This window comes from Phlebotomus papatasi, chromosome 3 (genome assembly GCF_024763615.1).
Source record: "Phlebotomus papatasi isolate M1 chromosome 3, Ppap_2.1, whole genome shotgun sequence".
Classification (NCBI taxonomy): domain Eukaryota; kingdom Metazoa; phylum Arthropoda; class Insecta; order Diptera; family Psychodidae; genus Phlebotomus; species Phlebotomus papatasi.
In genome coordinates this window covers 83357933-83378154 of record NC_077224.1, presented here as the reverse complement: position 1 = coordinate 83378154, position 20222 = coordinate 83357933, and the positions used below count along the sequence as shown (strand labels likewise).

Sequence of the window (20222 nt, the reverse complement as noted above, 5' to 3'; positions counted from 1 at the left end):
TGTTATTTTGTGTCTCAGCTCTATGCACTTAATGCACTTCACACCATTCTAGAGCATGCCACTCTTGGGTGGCTGACTCTGTGGCATGGATTGCACAGTTTTCCTGGACGCGGGGGGATATCATATTTTTCATTTTTCCCTTCCCTTTGCAAAAGTTAACAGAGAAACCCTGACATTGTTGATGCATTTGCGTGAATATGTTCACATGCTTCAAAATTAGCCCTGACATTTCCACCCTCGCACACCCCAATCTCACCAATGTGTTTTCCTCTTCTTGTTACCAACTCGCATTTACACTGATTGCTTATATCATTTGTGCGTGAGAATTGAGGTTTTTCTCGGATTTTTTTTTTCGCCAAGAGACAATTCCCAAGATTGCAAATTGATTTCCCTCTTGACACACATATTAATTTCATCTTGAGATTTCTTATCGGGTCTTTTGGGGAAAAAATATACCTTTCGAAAGCACTAGATTGAAGAAAAGATTATCTTGTCCAAAAACACTCGTCACAATTCTGCTGATCTTAAAACGACACTCGCAAGGCAGTGCCATTTCCATTTGGTTAGCACTTTTTGTTAGAGAACTGCTGACCAGTTAGCATATTTTTGCTGAGCAATTCAGCAAAAATATGCTGAAAACGCTGCCTTTTTCAGCTAATTGTGCTCGATGGGTATTACATTTGAACGGTTCATTTGAATTAACGACTTATTACAAAAAAAAACAGCATATAGGGTAAAATGAGGCAATTTGGAACCTATAATTTGGGACATTTGAGACTTTCTCATTGTTTCATATGAGCAGAGAGAAAACAAAGACCGCGAAAGAGAAATAAGAGGCGACTAAGAAGAACAGAAACAGCTTTTCTTCCTTTTGAATTTCTAAAACGGTGAGAAAATCTCAAATGTCCCAAATTGTAAATGGTTCCAAATTACCCCATTTTACCCTAATACAAAAACAGTGACATGTCATCTGCGTTTCTTGAAACATATTTTTTGTATTAGACTTTCTTTTGTGATTTTGGGTGAATTTCTCCGTTTCTAAAAACATTACATTTTGTCGGTTACATCAACCGTTCTCGTACATGTATTTCAGAGATGTGCAAGAACCGTTTGAAACTCAACAAACGTCAAATGAAACTTGTACGTCAACGGTCAAAACACTACCTGAACAAACTTCATTTTGACGTTTATTCGGTTTCAAACCGTTTTTGCGCATCGCTGCTGTATTTCTTTTTTGTCAGCATTTCATGCAAAAGGTTACATTTGTATCGTCGCTTGTACGAAATGCAGATACGACAATAGTTGGTGCAACCGACGATTTCTTGGATAACATTCAGTAATTCTCGAAAAGTTTTTTTCATAAGCGTTATCATTTCTACTGGATTGAATGAAAACCATTTTCTGTTTCTAGGTTGAGCTTCCACGAGTTTAGGAAATCTTTCTATGTTTCTTATATGAATTTCTGTTGTTCAAGAAACGTTTTAGACTTTTTATAGACGCTTCCGTATTTTAGATTGTTTTTTTTTCTCATTTATAGAAATATTAAGGTTATTTTTGTAAGCTGTTCCCTGATTCTATGATCGTTTCTATATCTCTTGGTTGAGTTTCTGTGATTCTAGAAACATTTCAGTGTTTTTTTTAAAGAGATTTCGTGATTCAAGGAACGCTTTGGCTGGAGTTACTATTTATATTGACGCTCCCATGTTTATTGAATGTCATTCTGGAAATATTTACGGTTGTGAGCTGTTTCATGATTCTATGTTTTTTAAACGCATAATTCGAGAAATGTTTCAGCGTTCCAATATATGCTTCCAGGTTCATTCAGTGGCTTTCGTCATTTCTGCAAACATTCACATTTTGTTTTGTAAGTCGTTCCATGATTCTATACATTCTATAAATATTTCTGTTTCTTAGATTCATTTCTATGAATCAAGAAATATTTCAACATTTTAGTATACGCCACAGTATTTATTGGATGCCTTTCTTCATTTCTGAAAACTTTTACGGTTTTTTGTAAGGCGTTTCTCGATTCTAGGAACGTTTCTATGTTTCTCAAAGGAGTTTCTCTATTTCTAGAAACATTTCTATGTTTCTTGGATGTGATTCCGTGATTTAAAGAACGCTTTGGCGTTTCTATTAACGCTCCCATGTTTATTTCTCGAAACATTAACGTTTTCTTTTGTAAGCCGTTCTATGATTCTAGAAATGTTTATTCTCGGAGGAGATTTCGTGATTCTGAAAACGTTTACGTGTTTCTCAAAGGAGTTACCGTGATTCTATAAACATTTACATATTTCTGAGAGGAGTTACCGTGATTCTAGAAACGTTTACATGTTTCTCAAAGGAGTTACCGTCATTTTAGAAACGTTTACATGTTTCTCAAGAGAGTTACCCTGATTATAGAAACATTTCGATGTTTTTTAATGCTTTTTAATGATTCAAGAAACGTTTCAACGTTCCAATATACGCTTCTGTGTTCATTAATTTCTGGAAACACTTACAGAGTTTTTGTAAGCTGTTCCGTGATTCTAGGAACGTTCATATGTCTCTTGGTTGAACTTCCGTGATTCTGGAATCATTTCAGCGGTTTCCGTGTTTATTGAATATCATTCTTCCTTTTCAGAAACGTGAATATGTTGTTCATAAGTTGTTCTACGATTCTACAAACTTTTCTATGTTTCTTTAACGAGTTTCCGTGTTTCCTGCATATTTTTTTCTGTTTAAATATATGTTTCTATGTTTTTTGTATGAGTTTTCGTGATTCTATAAACATTTCAGTGTTTCCGTAGACATTTCGCTTCGGTATTTATTGAAATTCTTTATTCATTTCTAGAAACGTTTACATGTTTTTTTTGTAAGTCATTCCATGATCCTAGAAACGTTTCTATGTTTTTTTAGTTGTATTTATGGGATTTGAAACACATTCCAGGGTTTCTAGTAAAATAATTTCCGTATTTATTAAATGTAGGGGAAAGTTGTCTGATTTTGATTGCGGCAGCCTTTGAACATTTATTATTTTCTCTTATTTCCCAAAGAAAAAAAATCTATTTTGTTAATTGAAGTTAATAGAAAATAATTAGTTCTACTGACTATAGTTAAGAGAATAGGGTTTTTGTTTACAAAATAAGAGAAAAATTAAAATATTCAAAGGCTGTCGAATTCAAAGGTAGGCTACTTTCCCCTATTCCCGTATTTCTAGAAATATTTACATGTTCCTTGTATATTTTTCTGTAATTCCAGTCCAGAAACGTTCCTATGGTTTTGGTATGTTTTTTTTTAATTTAAAAAAAAAAAACTAGTCCTCGGTTTTATAACTTTCGAAACAGAATGAACTTTCTTCGGGATTTAAAGGCCTTTCTAATAAATTCAAATTTACCCCAATCGGTCAGGAAATACGCTCTCCAGGACCTTATCAAAGTTGTCCCTAAAAAAATGTGTAACGTAGGCAATAACTCAGCTTATGTTAGTGATGAAGGAGACACTTTCTTGAAAACCCCAAGTCCATGTCACTCACCGTTTGTCCTCTAAATTTCCAATATCGAAAGATTTAGGGATTACATTGTTCTCTCTGTAGCTTTAGAGCACTAAAATCTCAACTCTGATCCATATCGCGAATTATTTTCAATGATTCATTCTCGCCCTTCTCAATGAGAGATACTTCTGCTGTTTTTTTTTCTCTGCACAAGAACTTCCTCCGTCTTTTCCCATCATGCCTCATAATTTTTCCATTTGATGTGTTTGAGTAAATAATATGTTCTTGTGCAGTACTTGAGGAAGAGTGGGAGCCACAAGAGTACAAGGGGAAAAAAATAAGCTAAGAAGCCAAAGAATCTTGTGCTAAATATGGGAGAGGGAAATAATAAGTAGGAAAAAAAAAAGTGCGAGAATATATGGAGAAAAATATTATAATTCTTCCATGCTACAATATATAATTATGAGCTGAACAAATTGACTGACACATGGACTGACACGCTGTTGTTTACAAACACCTAAAAGGCGCCACAATGCTTTATTAATTTCCTCCACTCGCATTATTTGCTTGGGAAGTATGTATACTTTTAATTCAACTTGAGCAACACGCGTTCACTCGGGAAAATATGGGTTTTATTTTATATATTGAAAAAATAAAAAATTATTGCAATATCTTTCCCAATCCATCCCCCTTCATATCTATTACACTTCCTCCAAACACCTTATCATTTCCCGCCAAATTGCACACGAGTTGCCGTTCGGGGAAATTTACCTTTTCCGCGGAAAATTTTAAGTGCAATTTTCATGAGAACTGTTGACGCAGCCTTCAATTGTTACGTGTGTGATTCTGAGGTGAAAACCAACAGAAAAATTGATTAGGAATATTGTTAACCCTTTAGTATCATGGACAGAAGTCCTTTTGTTTATTAAACTGTATCAGCAAATTTAGGAAGAGTGATAGAAACTTGGATAGTGTAAGGGGAAAGGTTTTTAAGTTTCAGATGATAGGATAATTGTATCACTCGATTCCTCCTATTTTTCTTGAAGAATCTGACCCATGTGTGCGTTAACTTAGAGCAAAAAGATCTGTCGTATATACGTTTCCCTATTGAAATAGCTTTGAAGCATTGAACGACATATATATATTACGGGTTCCAATCAAAATTCCCAAAGCGAAAATTCCGATCGCCAAAATCCAAAAAGGCTACCCAAGAAGCAATTTTTTCTCAATATAGTCTTGTAGAATTCCCCAAGTAAGGCATTATAGAACAAAAAATCTTTTTATTTGCTTATAACGCTGCTGGTTCCATCACTGAGATTACTATAAGTAAAGTGGAGCATTATTAAGGATCTTAAGAGCTTCTATAGGAATTTCAGCAGAAAATTCTCACTTTAAGTCTTTTAAAAGTGTACTAAAAAACTTGTTTAATATTCGGTTCTATAAGGCAGCTATTTTGCTTCTTGGGTAGAAATCCCAAAGGCCAAAATCGCAAAAAGTCAAAAATCTCGAAAACCAATATCCCGAACGTCAACATTCATAAAGTGTAAAATCGCAAAAAGTCCAAAATCTTCTAAGCGAAAATCAAGAAAAGGCCAAAATCTCGAAAGGGCCGAAATCTCAAAAAAGTCCAAAATCACGAAAAGCCAAAATACCAAACGCCAAAGTCCCGAGCACGAAAATTCCCAAAGTCAAAAATCCCGAAAACCAAAATTACGAACGCCAAAATCCCGATCGACAAAATCTAAAAAGTCAAAAATTCCGAAAACCAATATCATCTCGGCGAAATTCAAAAATTGTAAAATCGCAAAAACTCCAAAATATTCAAAGCTAAAATCCCGAAAAAGCCAAAATCCCGAACGCTAATATTCAAAATGTGTAAAATCCCGAAAAGCCAAAATACCAAACGCCAAAGTTCAAAATATGAAATTCTCAAAGTCAAAAATCCCGATCGCCAATATCCAAAAAGTCCAAAATCCCAAAAACTCAAAAATTTCGAAAACCAAAATACCGAATGCCAAAACTCAAAAAGTGTAAAATCGCAAAAAGTCCAAATACCCCATAGCCAAAATCCCGAAAAAACCAAAATCCCAAAAAGGCCGAAATCTCAAAAAGTCCATAATAACGTAAACCAAAAACCCGATCGCTAAAATCCAAAAAGTCAAAAATTCCGAGAATCAAAATCACAAATGCCAAAATTTCAAGAAGTGTAAAATGCGAAAAGTCCAAAATCCTAAAGCAAAAATCTCGAAAGCCAAAATCCAAAAAGTTCAAAACCCCGAGTACCAAAAAGGAGAAAAGACCCAATATCCTGAACGTCAAAATCCAAGAAGTTTAAAGTCACGAAAAGTCAAAAATCCCGAAAAACCAAAATTCCCAAACCCAAAATTCTCGTAAGACCAAAATCCCGAAGCGGCCGAAATCCAAAAAGTCCAAAGTCCCGAATGTCTTAATTTTCAAAAAGCCAAAATCTTAAAACGTTCTAAATTCCGAAAGCCAAAATCCAAAAAGTCTAACATTCAAAAAAGTTAAAAATTCTCGAAAACCAAAATCCCGGATGCCGGATGTTGTGGTACGATATTTCTGCCATCCCAGACTTCAAAACCTTTCCCTGCAAGGTTATGCTCAAAAGGTTAACCTTAAATATTCTTTATAGGAAATTGTAATGAAGGTAATCGCTAAATTAAGCAATTCTATTTAATCTAAACTTTAACTAAATGTGACAAATAGATCGAAAACTATTAAGTAAATTTTGAGGTTATGTTCAAAGGAAACATAAGATTGATTTTCTTGCTTTTTTACAAAGTTTAAACGTTTTTTTTCTCAACTTTTTTTCTATGTTTCTCAATAAATGTGACACCGCAATATATTTTAAAAACTGGACACTTTCCCTTAGTTTTCAAAATACAGTAGAGTTCTTCAAATTTGAACCTTCGAGGGGTATAGATGACATTTCTCACTCCTCAAATTTGAACAATATTTTCAAAAACGTAACAGAATTCATGTGAAATGCACTTTCCCAAATTTAAGAAAGATAATTTTAGAGAATATATCAATGTAGGGTAAAGTGATATAATTTGGAATTAGTGTTACAAGTTGGACAATTCGCCGGTACAAGTTGGACATGGCTTTTATCTTCATAAATACAGTACAAAATTTGTTCTTAAGTACAAGTAACCAAATTATAAAACTAAAGCATTAAAAATATACAAATAAAAATGAAGTACTAAATTTATCAAGGCAAAAAGACCTGTCCATATTGTACCATCATCCAACTTGTACCACTTTACCCTAATTTATTGTTAAAGAAATAGAATTTGTTGCTGAAATTAATGTAATACGATAATATTGAGGAAACACCAGAAAAAAATAGTTCTAATTCAGACTCCACGCAAGACTTTCTTCACATAACCTCAAATTTTACATTTTGAACTCAACCGTCGTTCAAATTTTAGGAGCTCAAATTTTAGGAACTCGACTGTATGGATGTGATAGATCACATTTATTGAGAAACATAGGAAAAATTTAGTCATTACGAAGCTTGCTTGGAAGAGTACGAAGTATGGGCACTTGGGCACTTCCTCCTAATCAACTGAGCAGTACCATTTCCACATACTTGCTTATAACTTTTTGTTTGAGAACTGCTGACCGGTCAGCATATTTTTGGCGAAAACGCTGCATTTTTCAGCTGACTGTGCTCCCTGAGTATGAAAACAAAAAAAAATCTCTTGAATTCGGGTGACATTTCGGTCTCAAATACTCGAATTTGGGAAAGTCTACTGTATCATTTAGTTTATCCCATCACAGGAAAGGGAGAGGTATTGGAATGTCCTAAAACTTGATCCGTATTGCAATTACGGATTTTAGTATAATTTAAATTCAAAATAACGGAAATCGTTTTTCGACTTCACCGCGACTAATGACGATCGCACGAAGCTATGATATTCCATGGCAAAATCTTATCCTTTCAAACTACTAAAATATTATATTAGATTTATGATTTATGGAACTAACAATTAAAGGGTTAACGGGCGTCAGAAGTTATTAAGAAATCGTCATCACTGTGCGTCAAGAGAAATATGTTTCAATAAGCGTGTGCATTAGCAATACATACTATTTTTCTTTTATAATTTGCAAGATAAGAGTAATACCTCTTAAAGTTCTCCTTTTCAAGCTATTTCCTCTTGTATTAATTAAAATCAACGAACCACTTCTAATGTTATGACTTGAAAATGTTATGTTGAGAATAAATTTTTTTGAAGAAAAATATTAACAAAATAATTAGATAATAAATGGATGCTCTTAAAAGGAGGGGCATAAAATGATAGATTAGAAAAATAAAGAAAGATAGAAAATTGATTGTGGATTTATGTAATATGCTTTAATGAAAAATTCAGTGTGGAAATTATAAAATTTGAATTAACACAATTTTCCGCTACCATAAATTTGATATGGTAAAGGTTTTCTAACTTCTTTTTGTTAATTAAGACACTGTTTATTTGCTTTTGGCAAATGCTCCTTCACTTACGAAGGGGCAAGGAGAATGAACAGACTTAGGGGAACGTGCGCTACCTTCGCACAATTCAAGCTTCGGATTTTTTTTTCAATAATTTTGAGCCATTGGACTAGCTATTAAAATCTACTATTAAAATGGATCAAATTCATTAAAAACATAAGGAAAAAATGAGTTGTTCGAAGCATGAGTCATCCGAAGATACCTCTCTTTCCCCTACACAGAGTTGGTTAACTTTTTTTTAGGCGAATAGAAGAATAGAGAATGTGCAATTAAATAAATTCCTCTTTCAACAATTTTAAAATAGTCAGAAATATTACAATTTCCGTCTCATATCAACATTAATGTGCCTAACGATCTCATTTATTCTTTTTTGATGTTGAAATTAGGGCTGTGCTAATGAAAAAGACATTAGATGGCGTAAAAAGGGAAATACTGAAAATTTGATCAGACTCATTGACAATTTTATGGTTGTGCATTTTAAGTATTTTAATGGTTCGTGAGTCTTTTTTTTTTTAATCTGAGAGTGTAATTGTCACACTATAAGCCTGAAGTGATTGTTAAAGTGCTTAATGAGCCTCTTAGGACAAGCATCATCCATAAAAATAGTTCTTTTTTTATTATGATTTAGTTATCAAGTGGCACATTTTAGTTCAGAAGAAAAAAAAAGCCATCAAAAGAATTGTGAATTTCCTATGAAAACATCTAAGGAATTAAGTAAATATGTACAATATATTCACTATGAAGAAAAGGATGTCGAATTAACAGCTTAATTATCCCAATCAATCTTAATTATGGATTGAAATAATTTATCTTTATTTTCTATTTTTTTCCCTTAGGAATATTATAATAACCCTTTAGGAGGGTAAAAGTTACCCTTTTCGGGATTACAGGATAATTATGAATTTTGAAATAACCCTGCTACACCTTAGGAACTGAAGTTAGTACCTTAAGTACTTAATTAAGGCCTTTGTAGAAGTCCTTAATTAAGGTCTTTCTGCCAAGCGATTTTTAAGTAGTTACTCTAAAGGTTATAAAACATTTTTTAATTCAGTACATTTGTTTTATTTCGCTGATATAAAATATTTTCGCATTTTTCGCAATTGTCTCGTTGTCAAAATCAACGTGTTGCTGCATTAAACCGATCACGCATACTCCTTTTGAGGTACCTTCGACCGGTGCCGAATGAGGTTTAGAAATCCATCTGCAGAAATTTAAATAATAATGTTGGAAATCCGATAGAGTAATGCCCTAGACGGGTTCCGGTCAAAATTCCGAAAGCAAAAATCACGAAAGCCAAAATCTCGAAAGCCAAAATTCCGAATGTCAAAATCCCGAAAACTAAAATCCCGGAAGCTAAGATCTCGAATAGGCCAAAATCCCGAACGCCAAAATTCCGAAAGCCAAAATACCGAACGCCAAAATCTCGAATGGGCCAAAATGCCGAACGCAAAAATCCCGAACGCCAAAATCCCGAAATCTAAAATCCCGAACGCCAAAATCCCGAAAAGCCAAAACCTTGAAAAGACAAAATCCCGAAAGCCAAAATCTCGAATGGGCCAAAATCCCGAAAGCCAAAATCCCGAAAAGCCAAAAATCTGAAAAGTCAAAATCCCGAATTTTAAAATCCCGAAAAGTCAAAGTTCCGAAAGGGCCCAAAATCCCGACAAGCCAAAATCCCGAAAATAATAATAATACAGTGCCTGTATTAAGAGCACTGCGATAGCATCTTACCTTCTGTTAACCGGGTACTGTCAGCTATTTTTTTTTAATTAAGTACTTAATAAGTTCTTATTAAGGACTTGTTTTGTTTGATTGGACACGACCCTTTTTTTAAGTGCATAGTTAATACTGGTTTAACAGTATTGCGCTAGTAATAGCTTACTTTGTGTTAACCAGGTACTGTCACCCAAAAAATTTGCAATTAAGTACTTAATAAGTACTTATTAAGTACGATTAATTAAATTATTAAGGACTTATTTTGTTTACTTGGAGAAAGCTTTTTATTTAAGAGCATAGGCAATGCCTGTATTAACAGCATTGCGCTAGAAGCTTACCTTGTGTTAGCCGGGTACTATAACTCATAAGTTATGTACTTAAGTACTTAATAAGTACTTATTAAGGACTTATTTTATGCACTTGATGAAGGCTCTTATTTAATAACATAAAAAATCCCTTTTATTGCAACACTACGTTAGGTACATTTTATCTTTGTTAGCCGGGTAGCCGGATAGAGGTTAAATTAAGTTTTTGTAGGGCTAAAATCTGAAAATACTTTACACAAATGTAAGGTTAACTTTTATGACTATTTCAAAAATAAATATGGCTAAGAAAGGTAGTTGAAATGATTTTTGAATTATCTCACAAGGGGTAAAATTGAGCAGAAAAAAGTGTTAGTTTAACACTTATTTCTTCTAAGTGTACATTTCAAGAAAAATCGATGTAACAGGGAATATATGTTATATATTATATAATTGCATAGGCTGTAAATGTGCAATAGTCCCTTGAGATTTTCCTCACATTTGTGATATTTTCTTCTGGAGCAAAAGATGCTAGATGGGAGACAATATTGTATTCTACTCTGTATAGAACCAATAATTCCTAGAGATATGTGTTAAAAATTATTGCTATTACAGCAATGGAATATAAAAGAGAATCATGTGTGGAGGAATATTGTAAAATATGGTCTCTATGCCTTTTATTTTCGTGCTCTAAAGGAAAGAAAATAAAAAAAGAGCAAAAAGGAATACATATTTACCGGAAAATCTTCTATAAAAGCGAATTTGAAGGGAAAAGCTCTCTACATGCCAAGGAGTTTGAAAGGGAAAAAAAGCTTCTAAAAGATAGTGAATAATGGAGAAAATACTTCATCAGAGGCATAATCTTGCTCTTATGGGACAATTTTCCACATATACACATACTCACAACTTCCATAACAATCATTGGCATCTTATTAACATTTTAATCTCTTTATTTAAATTCTTAGCTGAGTTGTAACAAGTTTTATTTTCCTCTAAAGTGGCTGCTATACTTTGCCGTTTTGCAGTACTAATTCCTTCTTGCAATAAGCCTCTATTTATCTTATATGGCATATTTTATTTACATAATAAGTATATCGCCCTTATTACTCATATTGGCTTTAAATATTTAGGGAGGAAAATCATTGGCAAAATTCATCTCAGATTCATCTAAATTGCATATTTTTTTTCATTATAAAATCACCAATTGGCTTTAAATGTTTTTGCAAAATTGTTTTTTCAATTTAATCAAATGTCTTTTTTCTAAATCTTTTATCTTAGATGTGGTGTATTTTTTTCAAAATTTAAACTATTATTGAAATTTGTTCATTTGCAAATAGGGGTTTTAAAATTTACCCAAGGTCCAGAAAAAAAAATATTTTGATGTTCTTCTAAATAACGGTTGTACCATTATAGTAACAGCTGGAGAATTTATTCCCATTTAGGTGCTTCCTAGGTTTTAGGATTAGGAGACAAATATTAGAAATACGATATAGATTCTTCCAAATTCATTCTACAAGAAAAATAGCAACAAAAAGTCTCGTTATTATAATTACTTTTCAATGGAAATACGGAACCTAACCTAAATACATTCGAACTAGATGCAATTCCCTAGAACGGTCCAATGATTTTTCTGTGAATTATGAATTTGAAATTAACTCGATGATCGAGAGAATGATTCACATTCTTCTAAGTTCCTCTTTGTAATATATAACCTGTCTTCATTATCGAATAAAGGATGGAACCTAGACTAAGCACATATTTAAGATTGAACACTAGTTTCAATATATTACAAGACAATTCAAGGAAAAAAAACAAAAGCTAGTGCTTTCAATGATTTTGTCCTAATTTGTTTTTTTTTTTGAGTAAAGAACCTAGCTTAACCGCGTAATAGATCTAAAGAATTTCCATCAAGGACTGTGGAAATCATTAGGTTCAACCGATTCAGGACCCATTTTATTGCTAAAGAATCATCTTCAAGTTCTTCTACTTGTTCATTTATTCTTCTGATGTCTTATAGGATCCCCTTTTTAAAATATAACTTGTCGAATATTGAATGGAACCTAGTATTTAGTATTTTAGTATTTTCAATGATTTTGTCCTAATTTGTTTTTTGAGGAAAAGAACCTAGCCTAAGCACGTAATAAGTCTAAAGAATTTTCTTCAAGGACTGTGGAAATTATTAGGTTCATCCGATCCAGGACCCGTTTAACGCTAAAGAATCTACTTTAAATTTTTTTAGTCGTTCATTTATTCTTCTGGCTTCTTCTATGTTCCCTTTTTAAAGATATACCTTGTTGAATATTGAGTGCAACCTAGACTAAGCATACGTTTAGGACAAACAAGATAAACAAAATGAAGCATTTTTAATGAATTTTTGTCTTAATTTGTTCATTGAAATAAATGAACCTAACCTAAACACGTAATAGATCTGAAATAACGTTTATCAGTGACCCTAGAATACTTTCAAGAAATTAATAGGGTCTTCAGAATTCATGATTAAGAAAAATCTCACCTAGATTCGTTTTAAGACTTGGTATTCCATTTGAAGTCTTTCAAGTTATTCATTTATTCGGAAATAGTGGTTTCACATTTTTCCAGGAATTTTGAAAATAATTTAGGTTCTTCTAAACAACTAATTAAAAAATAACCGGTTTTTAGTTTTGTATTTCTTTGAATTCAGAATCTACATTCAAGTCTCCCAGCGTAGTCTTGAAGACTTGAAAGAAAATTATTAAGACTAGGGATCTGAAACCTAATCAATTTCCATAGATTCTATTTTCTAGAGTCAACTTTTAAAAAGTTAAATCGAATTTCATTTTCTCAACAGAACATATTTCAAAAGCGACCATAAAATGAAGAATAATTCACAAAATCGTATTAAAAGAGGAATAAGGCGATTAAAGTTTTTCTACGTTCCACATTTAAATAATTTTCTCAAAATACATTTTGAATATTATTAATATTAGTTGACTGCAGTACGGAACCTCATCTACGTAAAGATTTAGTGTACCTAGAATTAATTAATGATCTTCAAAGTCGTATTAAAAACCAAATAAGGCGATTAAGGTTTTTCTAAGTTCCACATTTGAATAATTTATTGGTCAACGTTAAGTATTATTTGTACTGGTTTCAGTACGGAACCTAATCTACGTAAATGTTTAGTAATCTCTATCTGAATTACTTGTACCTAGGATCTATAGAAATTTCTTAGTTCCATCTAGGTTCCTGTACAATAATAATAATGAATGCATTTTGAATAACTAATTTCTCCTCGTATGTCAATTGATTAATGGAACCTAATAAATTTAAATCTAATCCAGGCACGTGCTTGAGATAACCCAATACAAGTCTCCCCTATAGAGCACCTAAGATGAAAACTCCTATTTGCAAAGAAACTGTTGATGTGTTTTACCTTCTTTTGAACACCAACTGTCCTGTCGTTTTCGTTTCTTTCTGGTTCTCTTCCTACCTTGTTTTTTTGTGGGCTAACACGGAATTGTGTCCTGTTTCTTGTAAGGACAATTTTGTGTGGGATGCCTCTATCTGTCTAAAATCGCGACATTTGCGTTTCTTATTCAATTCACAGCGGCGGTTGCGGCGTCCACATCATGCCATCAAAGGGCACTGTCGTTGCCATGTGCAGCGGCAGTGCTCAATGCCGCTCCGTCCTCATCCTCTGTCACAGCATCTGCATCATCTAAGGTGTCAGGCATTCAGCCGGTGCACCAGAGGACAAGATCCCTGCCACTGACTGAGGAGACGGCCATCGTTGTGCCGATGCCAAGGCCAGAAACTCGCGTTGTCAATTGCTCCTGTCCCACGGATGGGGCTCCAAATTCCCTCTGTACCCACAGAATTCCACATGGAGCCACACCCGTGGGTATTGATGGGGTCCATATGAACAACAATCACTTGCCACCGGCTGGATGTCCGGGTGGCAATTGTCCAGAAATGAACAATAATCGCGATCATCAGCTGATACTCCATCATCATCTTCACCATCATCACCAAATGTCCACGACAAGTATGGAGAGTATTGTGGAGGATCAGGCATTGGCCAGTGAGGCCAGTGAGGAGAAAATTGTGAAGAATCTTGCACCAAGGAAGATCAGTACGGGAAAATTCCCCGGAGCTTCGGCCTCATTCTCAGGGGGATCACCTCTGTTGATACGACGGGCAAGAAATAGTAATTCGACGAGGAGTACGTATATCTCATACACTCTTCCTCGTTCTCCTATTACTTATTTATTTACATATAAGTTTTTCTTCTAAAAAAAAAAAAAAAAAAACAAGAAAAAAAATTCCACCGGAAGTTGTGCGCGTGTGTTTGTGTGAATGCTTAAGAAAAGTCTGTGTCTCCCCTGGTATCCCTTGCAAAGTCTTTGCGCCAAAGGTGTTAGAAACATAATTAAATGCACACACCAGAGGCTTTTATCATCTCACCTCGTAGGAGTGAGTGGTAAACCAGCAAAACAATTAACATGTTCATTTTCATTGGCTGAACATGAACCCATAAATATTTGATCTGAATAATAATCTATGGGATATGCCATCAATATGCAAATGCCGATGGAGAGCAAAAAAAACCTTCCACTGATTTGCATAGACATGAACACTAATTACTATGTCTTACCTTTCAATTCAAATCGTGTCAAATGATGCATTTTACAGTCACCAGACTAACTCTTCAGATGATGATGATATAATGGTAAAAAAATAATGATTACGAAATGAACCACATGCTGGAAATGTAGATTAAATTGTCCTAAAAGGACTCTTCTTTTAACTAACTCAATAGATTTTTAATAAATTTATTGAGAAAAAGATTCTTTAAACCCGTTGAATCATTCAAAATTCTTAACACCGAAAAAGTTTTTAATATCTGCTTAATTAGCCATGAGAATAACTACGAAAGTTTTCGAAAAAGTAACTGAGCTGTCTCATGATAAAAGCTAGTGATAAGCCTAGATCAGTTTATCAGCTGGGGGACGCCATTCAGTTATCTTGAATCAAATTCGTGAAATCATACAAATTTCGTATTTAAACCAAAATAGGGTAAGTGTATCAAATTCCGACCAGCTTGCAATTCCGGCCACCTTTATATTCCTAGGATTTCCATAAATTTTCAGTTTTTGCATACTCTAGAGATTACACAATGCAAAAAATACAAAAAAATGTAGCTTCGAGAAACAAAAATATTTGAAAATGATATTGGAAGAATTCCTGAAGGACAAGGAACTATGAGAATGAAGGTGGCCGAAATAGGGCACTAAAGTTATGTCTACATTTTTATTAATTTTAAAATGTATTAAGAATGATTTTAGAGAAAATGAAGATAAACTGTCTACAAGGTTTCAAGCAACACTCCTTAAGAAAAAGGAATAAAAAGAATTAGTTTATATTAAGAATATTACATATCAAACTTGAGACTTTGGCGCTTGCATGCAACTATGCCGAAATTTGGCACACTTATGCCCTGGACACACTTACGACTTAAGTCGAGATACCTCTTAGCGTAATTATAATCAAAATAATGATTTGACAAAATTCCCAACAGTTTTCCACTAACTAAGCAATTAATCCGGCATAAGCCAAGAGACTGATTAGTCAAAAACTGTTGAAAATGTTTTCTGATCATTATTTTGACTATAATTACGTTAAACCTTCTCTCCGCTTAAGTCGTAAGTGTGTTTAGGGCATTACCCTATCAAGGATTTGAATAATCTGGCAGAAAGATGATATATGGGTGAAACATAGACCAGAATGTTTTCAATAATTTTGCCAAAGAACGTGATGTTATTGGTTGCTCAGGAGCCGTTATAAATAAGGTTATTTGTTTTTGAACCCATTTTTTGACTAGCGCCCCTAGTGTCCATATAACGAAATTTGATTATATCATAGAATAGTTGAATTTTGTAAAACCTTTTATTTTAAACTCACTTTAAATGAAATAGTTGAATAAAAGCAATCATATCAGTACCTGTATACTTTCTCAGCACCATTATTAGAAAAATCAATTTTTCACACTAAAATGGAAAAATCGGAGAGATAGCGTAGTCTGAGCCTAAAACGAAATGTAAAAACAAATGTCTTCTGCAAATATGTCGAAGTAGTCATCAAAATCGGTTCAGCGACAGTCGAGATAATTGAGGTTATGTGATATTGAAATTGATTTTTCGCCTGTGGCGCCCCTGATGTTGGTCCCACGAAGTTCAAATATTCTAGAAAATTGTACCATTTTGAAAGATATTTCATTTGAGCCCTCACTCATCAAATTCGGCAAATATCACCGGAGATATGACGTTTTCAATTTCGTGAACTTTGATCCCTCATATCTGCGGTTCTATTACAATCACAACGAACCCACAACATTTTTTGGAAACCTCTTAGCCTAGACTACAACACTCTAAAATTTCATCAAATTGTACAATCGCGTTTTCGAGAAAAATTAGTTAGAATTTTTACGCTATTGCACCACCATAATGCAAGTCACAATGTTAATTAGAACCGACGACAAGGGTCGGTCAATTTTCGAACTTTGACCCGTTATAGCTCGGGTCAGGAGTTTTAGAGTGACTTAAGTTTTTTTGTTTGATAGGTATACTATATGGCTAAAACATACTAAAATTTTAGCCTGATTTTGTGTTGTTTCCTGTCGCGACTATTTGGTGATTTTCGACACAGTGAGGCAATCAGGAAAGGCACTAGGAAAGGCAATCAGGACAAGAACAAATTCAAAGAAAAGTCGATAATACAGATGCATTTGAGAACAGTTCTAAAAATGGTTCAGGAGAAAGATTTCTTTTGTGTCAGCATTTCACGCAAGAGGGGACGTCTGTATTGTAGCTTGCACCAAATGTAGATACAAAACAAATGCAGATACGACAGAGGTAGCCGCAACCGACGATTTATTTGGTTTAACTCTGGTATTACTCACATCAGTTCTACGTAATCGACTTTTCGAAAACAGTCGAAACAAGAAGTTACACAAAGAAAAGTCGATAATATAGCAGCATTTGAGAACACTAAATTGCTAAAAAAAATGTTCAGGAGAAATAGTGCTATTCCAATGAGAAAATGATCATGTTTTTTTAGCACATTACTGTTCTCAGGTACTAAAAAGACCATGACTGTTTCCACCTGTTATTTCAATTAATGTCAGATGCCATTGTGATTGGGTGAAAGCTTCTTTGGCAGCGGGAATATTCGAATTCGGATTTCGGTTGGGAAATCGACAAGATTAATTTAATGTTTTCACTTTCATAGTATTTTCTACATTTTCTTTATCATGATTGAGAAGATGTAAGGTTCTTCTCTAAATACTCTAAGCTTTCACCCGATCACAATGCCATCTGACATTCATTGAAACAACATGTAGGAACAGCCATGGTCTTTTTTAGTACTTGAGAACAGTAATGTGCTAAATAAACATGCTCGTTTTTTCATTGGAATATCACCAAAGATTTGCACTGAAAAAATGAAATTTTTTTAGTACTTTACTGTTCTCAAATGCTACTGCAATATCTACATTTCCGTGCATTGATTCCGCCGTCATTCTTAGGCTTTTAATAAGTCATCCACCTGAGATTTATTCTTAGATTTGGATTGCAATCCAGTTTTATTAACTTCTTAAATATTGTTACTTAATAAACTCGTCTTGTGCAAGTCTTTAGTGAATCTAGAATATTTGCCAAATACCTATCTATTTATCCACTTAAAATTGCTGAAAATCTAATTATGTTATAAGTCTGAGAAGGAGTAAAATGTACAAATTCCTCGTAATCCCTTAAATCCCAAGTATCAACAAGTTTCCATACGATGAAAATACCCAAATACTGAAGTTGGGAGAGGAGGGTAAATGATGCAAATTGGAATTTTCTGTAAAACTTATCAACTATTTTCAATTTTCGAGATATATAAAATAAACATGTTCATCGAATGCATTCGACTTGGTTATAAAGTCCTTTGCTGAATTTTACAGAAAAGCTTGTATCAAGTATTTTTCACGTGTTTATCTTGCTATTTCTCCTTGGTAAAAGTCAATTTGCAAAACATTAACTAAACTGCTGTTCCTGATGGAAAAATGAGGGAAATGCAACGAAATATCTTGCTTAAAAAAAAGGAAAGTTGTAATTTTGACTTGAAAGGTGTCTCTATAGCATTAGTTTATGCCAATACAGCAATTCTTTTCACCATAAACTTCATGTTGTTTACAGAAGACAAGGAAAAAGCCCATACCACTCTCTCTAGAACACGGACTGTTGAAATTTTTCCACTGTGTGATTCCGCAATTTGTATGACATAACTTTGGTGAGCTTTTTTTGTCCTTTCAGCTTGGTTTGAGGGGGGTTTTGGGGGGTATTTTTGTGAGGCAAAAAAGGAGTATCTCCAGTCGTATATTAGGCAATATTGTGAGGTGGTTTTAGGGGTGTCTGTTTTTGGGGCTTCTGTGGGGTTGATATGGAAGACTTTGAATCGATTTCTGCACCATCGTCATATTTCTAATATTGGTTGTATTATAGTTTTTGCCATCTCTCTTTTTCCTGCCTGTTTTAGAGCTTTTTTTCTGTATCTCTAAGAAGGAGGGTTATTTTCTGGTGTTCTCCAATAAATAATTCAAGGGTCTTGTGCAAGAGAAGAAGAAGAAAAAAAGCCACACACCACTTGAATTTGTTTGGCCCCTTTTGTATTCACCTCCTTACACTTATGTATTTATTTACCATCCTATTTACAAATTTGTTTCGCCTTATTGTTGTTTACTTGTCTTATTACTTGGTGTATCCATTGGTTTTCGAGGATTGTTGCTATGCTCTATCGTGAGTGATGGTCTAATGGCTGCAGAAAAAGATGCTAAGAGGAAAAAAGCTTCGTTCTTCGTTCTCTTAAGACTTGGTGAGGTGGAATGATACGAAAAAAAAAACGTTCATTTCACCTCGTCAAGAAATTTTCCCATCCCTTCGATTGGGGTTCTCTTTATGAATACTAGGGCATTCTGAATATTTCTGGGTAACTTTACATTTTACATGTTCGTTAATTAACGGTTTTTGAATTTGAAAATTTGAAATTGAATAATGAAATTCAATGAAAAATTAACATGTACTTTTTAGTACTTTACTGTTCTCAAATCTCAAGTACTTCTGTATTATCGACTTTCGTTCGTAATGGTTCCAATCTCAACTGTTGTCCATAGTCCTTGCTGTGTTCTAAAACCATCAAACAGTCAGAACAGGCACCAACGCAAAGAAAATGCGATTATATAGAAGCACTTGAGATCTTGAGAACAATGAAGTGCTAAACAAATGTCCAGGAGAAAGATTTTCCCTTAAAAAAATGAACATGATTTTTAGCACTTCACTGTTCTCAAGTGCCTCTGCATTATCGACTTTTCTTCAAATTGATTCCTGACTCGATTGCTTTTCCTAGTCCTCACTATGTTCTAAATTCACCAAATAATCGTGACAGGAACCAATAAAAAACCTCTATTATGCAGAAGTACACGGTAAAAACTTTTGAGCACTGACCAAAATATTGGAACACATTATCTTAGGAACAATTTTTGTAGAGCAAATTTGTACTTACAAGAGACATTTATTTGTTAAAATTATTTTTTCACAGTTTTGTTACGAAATATAGTAAGAATTCTGTTGGAGTTTACACATTTTATAACATTTTTTAATGTTAATTTTACTCCCTTTTAAAGGTGAAATTAACATGAAAAAGGGTAACTTTTACCCCCAATACATCTAAAAAGCATAATATTTAGACCGATTTCGGATCAATACTGCAGGGTAAAATAAACATATTCGGAATGTTATTTTAACTTTTTCGGATTTCTCTCAGTGTACTTATCAAATCTAAATATTAGGTTATGTCGGCATTTAAAATACTAAAAATTCTCAAGTGGGCTTTTGAGCAAATTTCTTCTCGTATACTTTACTACAGCAAGAAACCGATTTAAATATGTAACGAATTCAATTGTACGTATGTTAAAAAAATATTTTCCTTTTTTTCTATTGAAAAAAGTTAAAATAACTTTTATTTTACTAAGAAATAAAAAAAACATACAGAAAACAATTTTCTGTCAGACTTCAAGCGCTAAATGTCAAACAATTATCCGTCAATTTTACAAATTACAAATTTTTCGCTATTTTATTAAGTTTTCTTCTGTGAAAATAACATTCAAGTTTCAGAAATTGATTTCCTAATAGTGATAAAAAAA

General features: G+C 33.6%; 1 protein-coding gene across 9 annotated transcripts in view; it reads left to right on the top strand.

Moving 5' to 3' along the window:
* Nucleotides 1-20222, top strand: part of LOC129806091 (insulin receptor substrate 2-B) — a 326272-nt gene that overhangs the window by 295265 nt on the left and 10785 nt on the right. For 5 of the 9 annotated variants that reach the window (XM_055854428.1, XM_055854426.1, XM_055854424.1 and 2 more), the window contains one exon: nt 13590-14204. The exons of the other annotated variants lie outside the window; for them this stretch is intronic. In XM_055854428.1, the coding sequence (XP_055710403.1) occupies nt 13590-14204 (615 nt within the window). The remainder of the gene's footprint in view (nt 1-13589; nt 14205-20222) is intronic. 9 annotated transcript variants of the gene reach the window in all.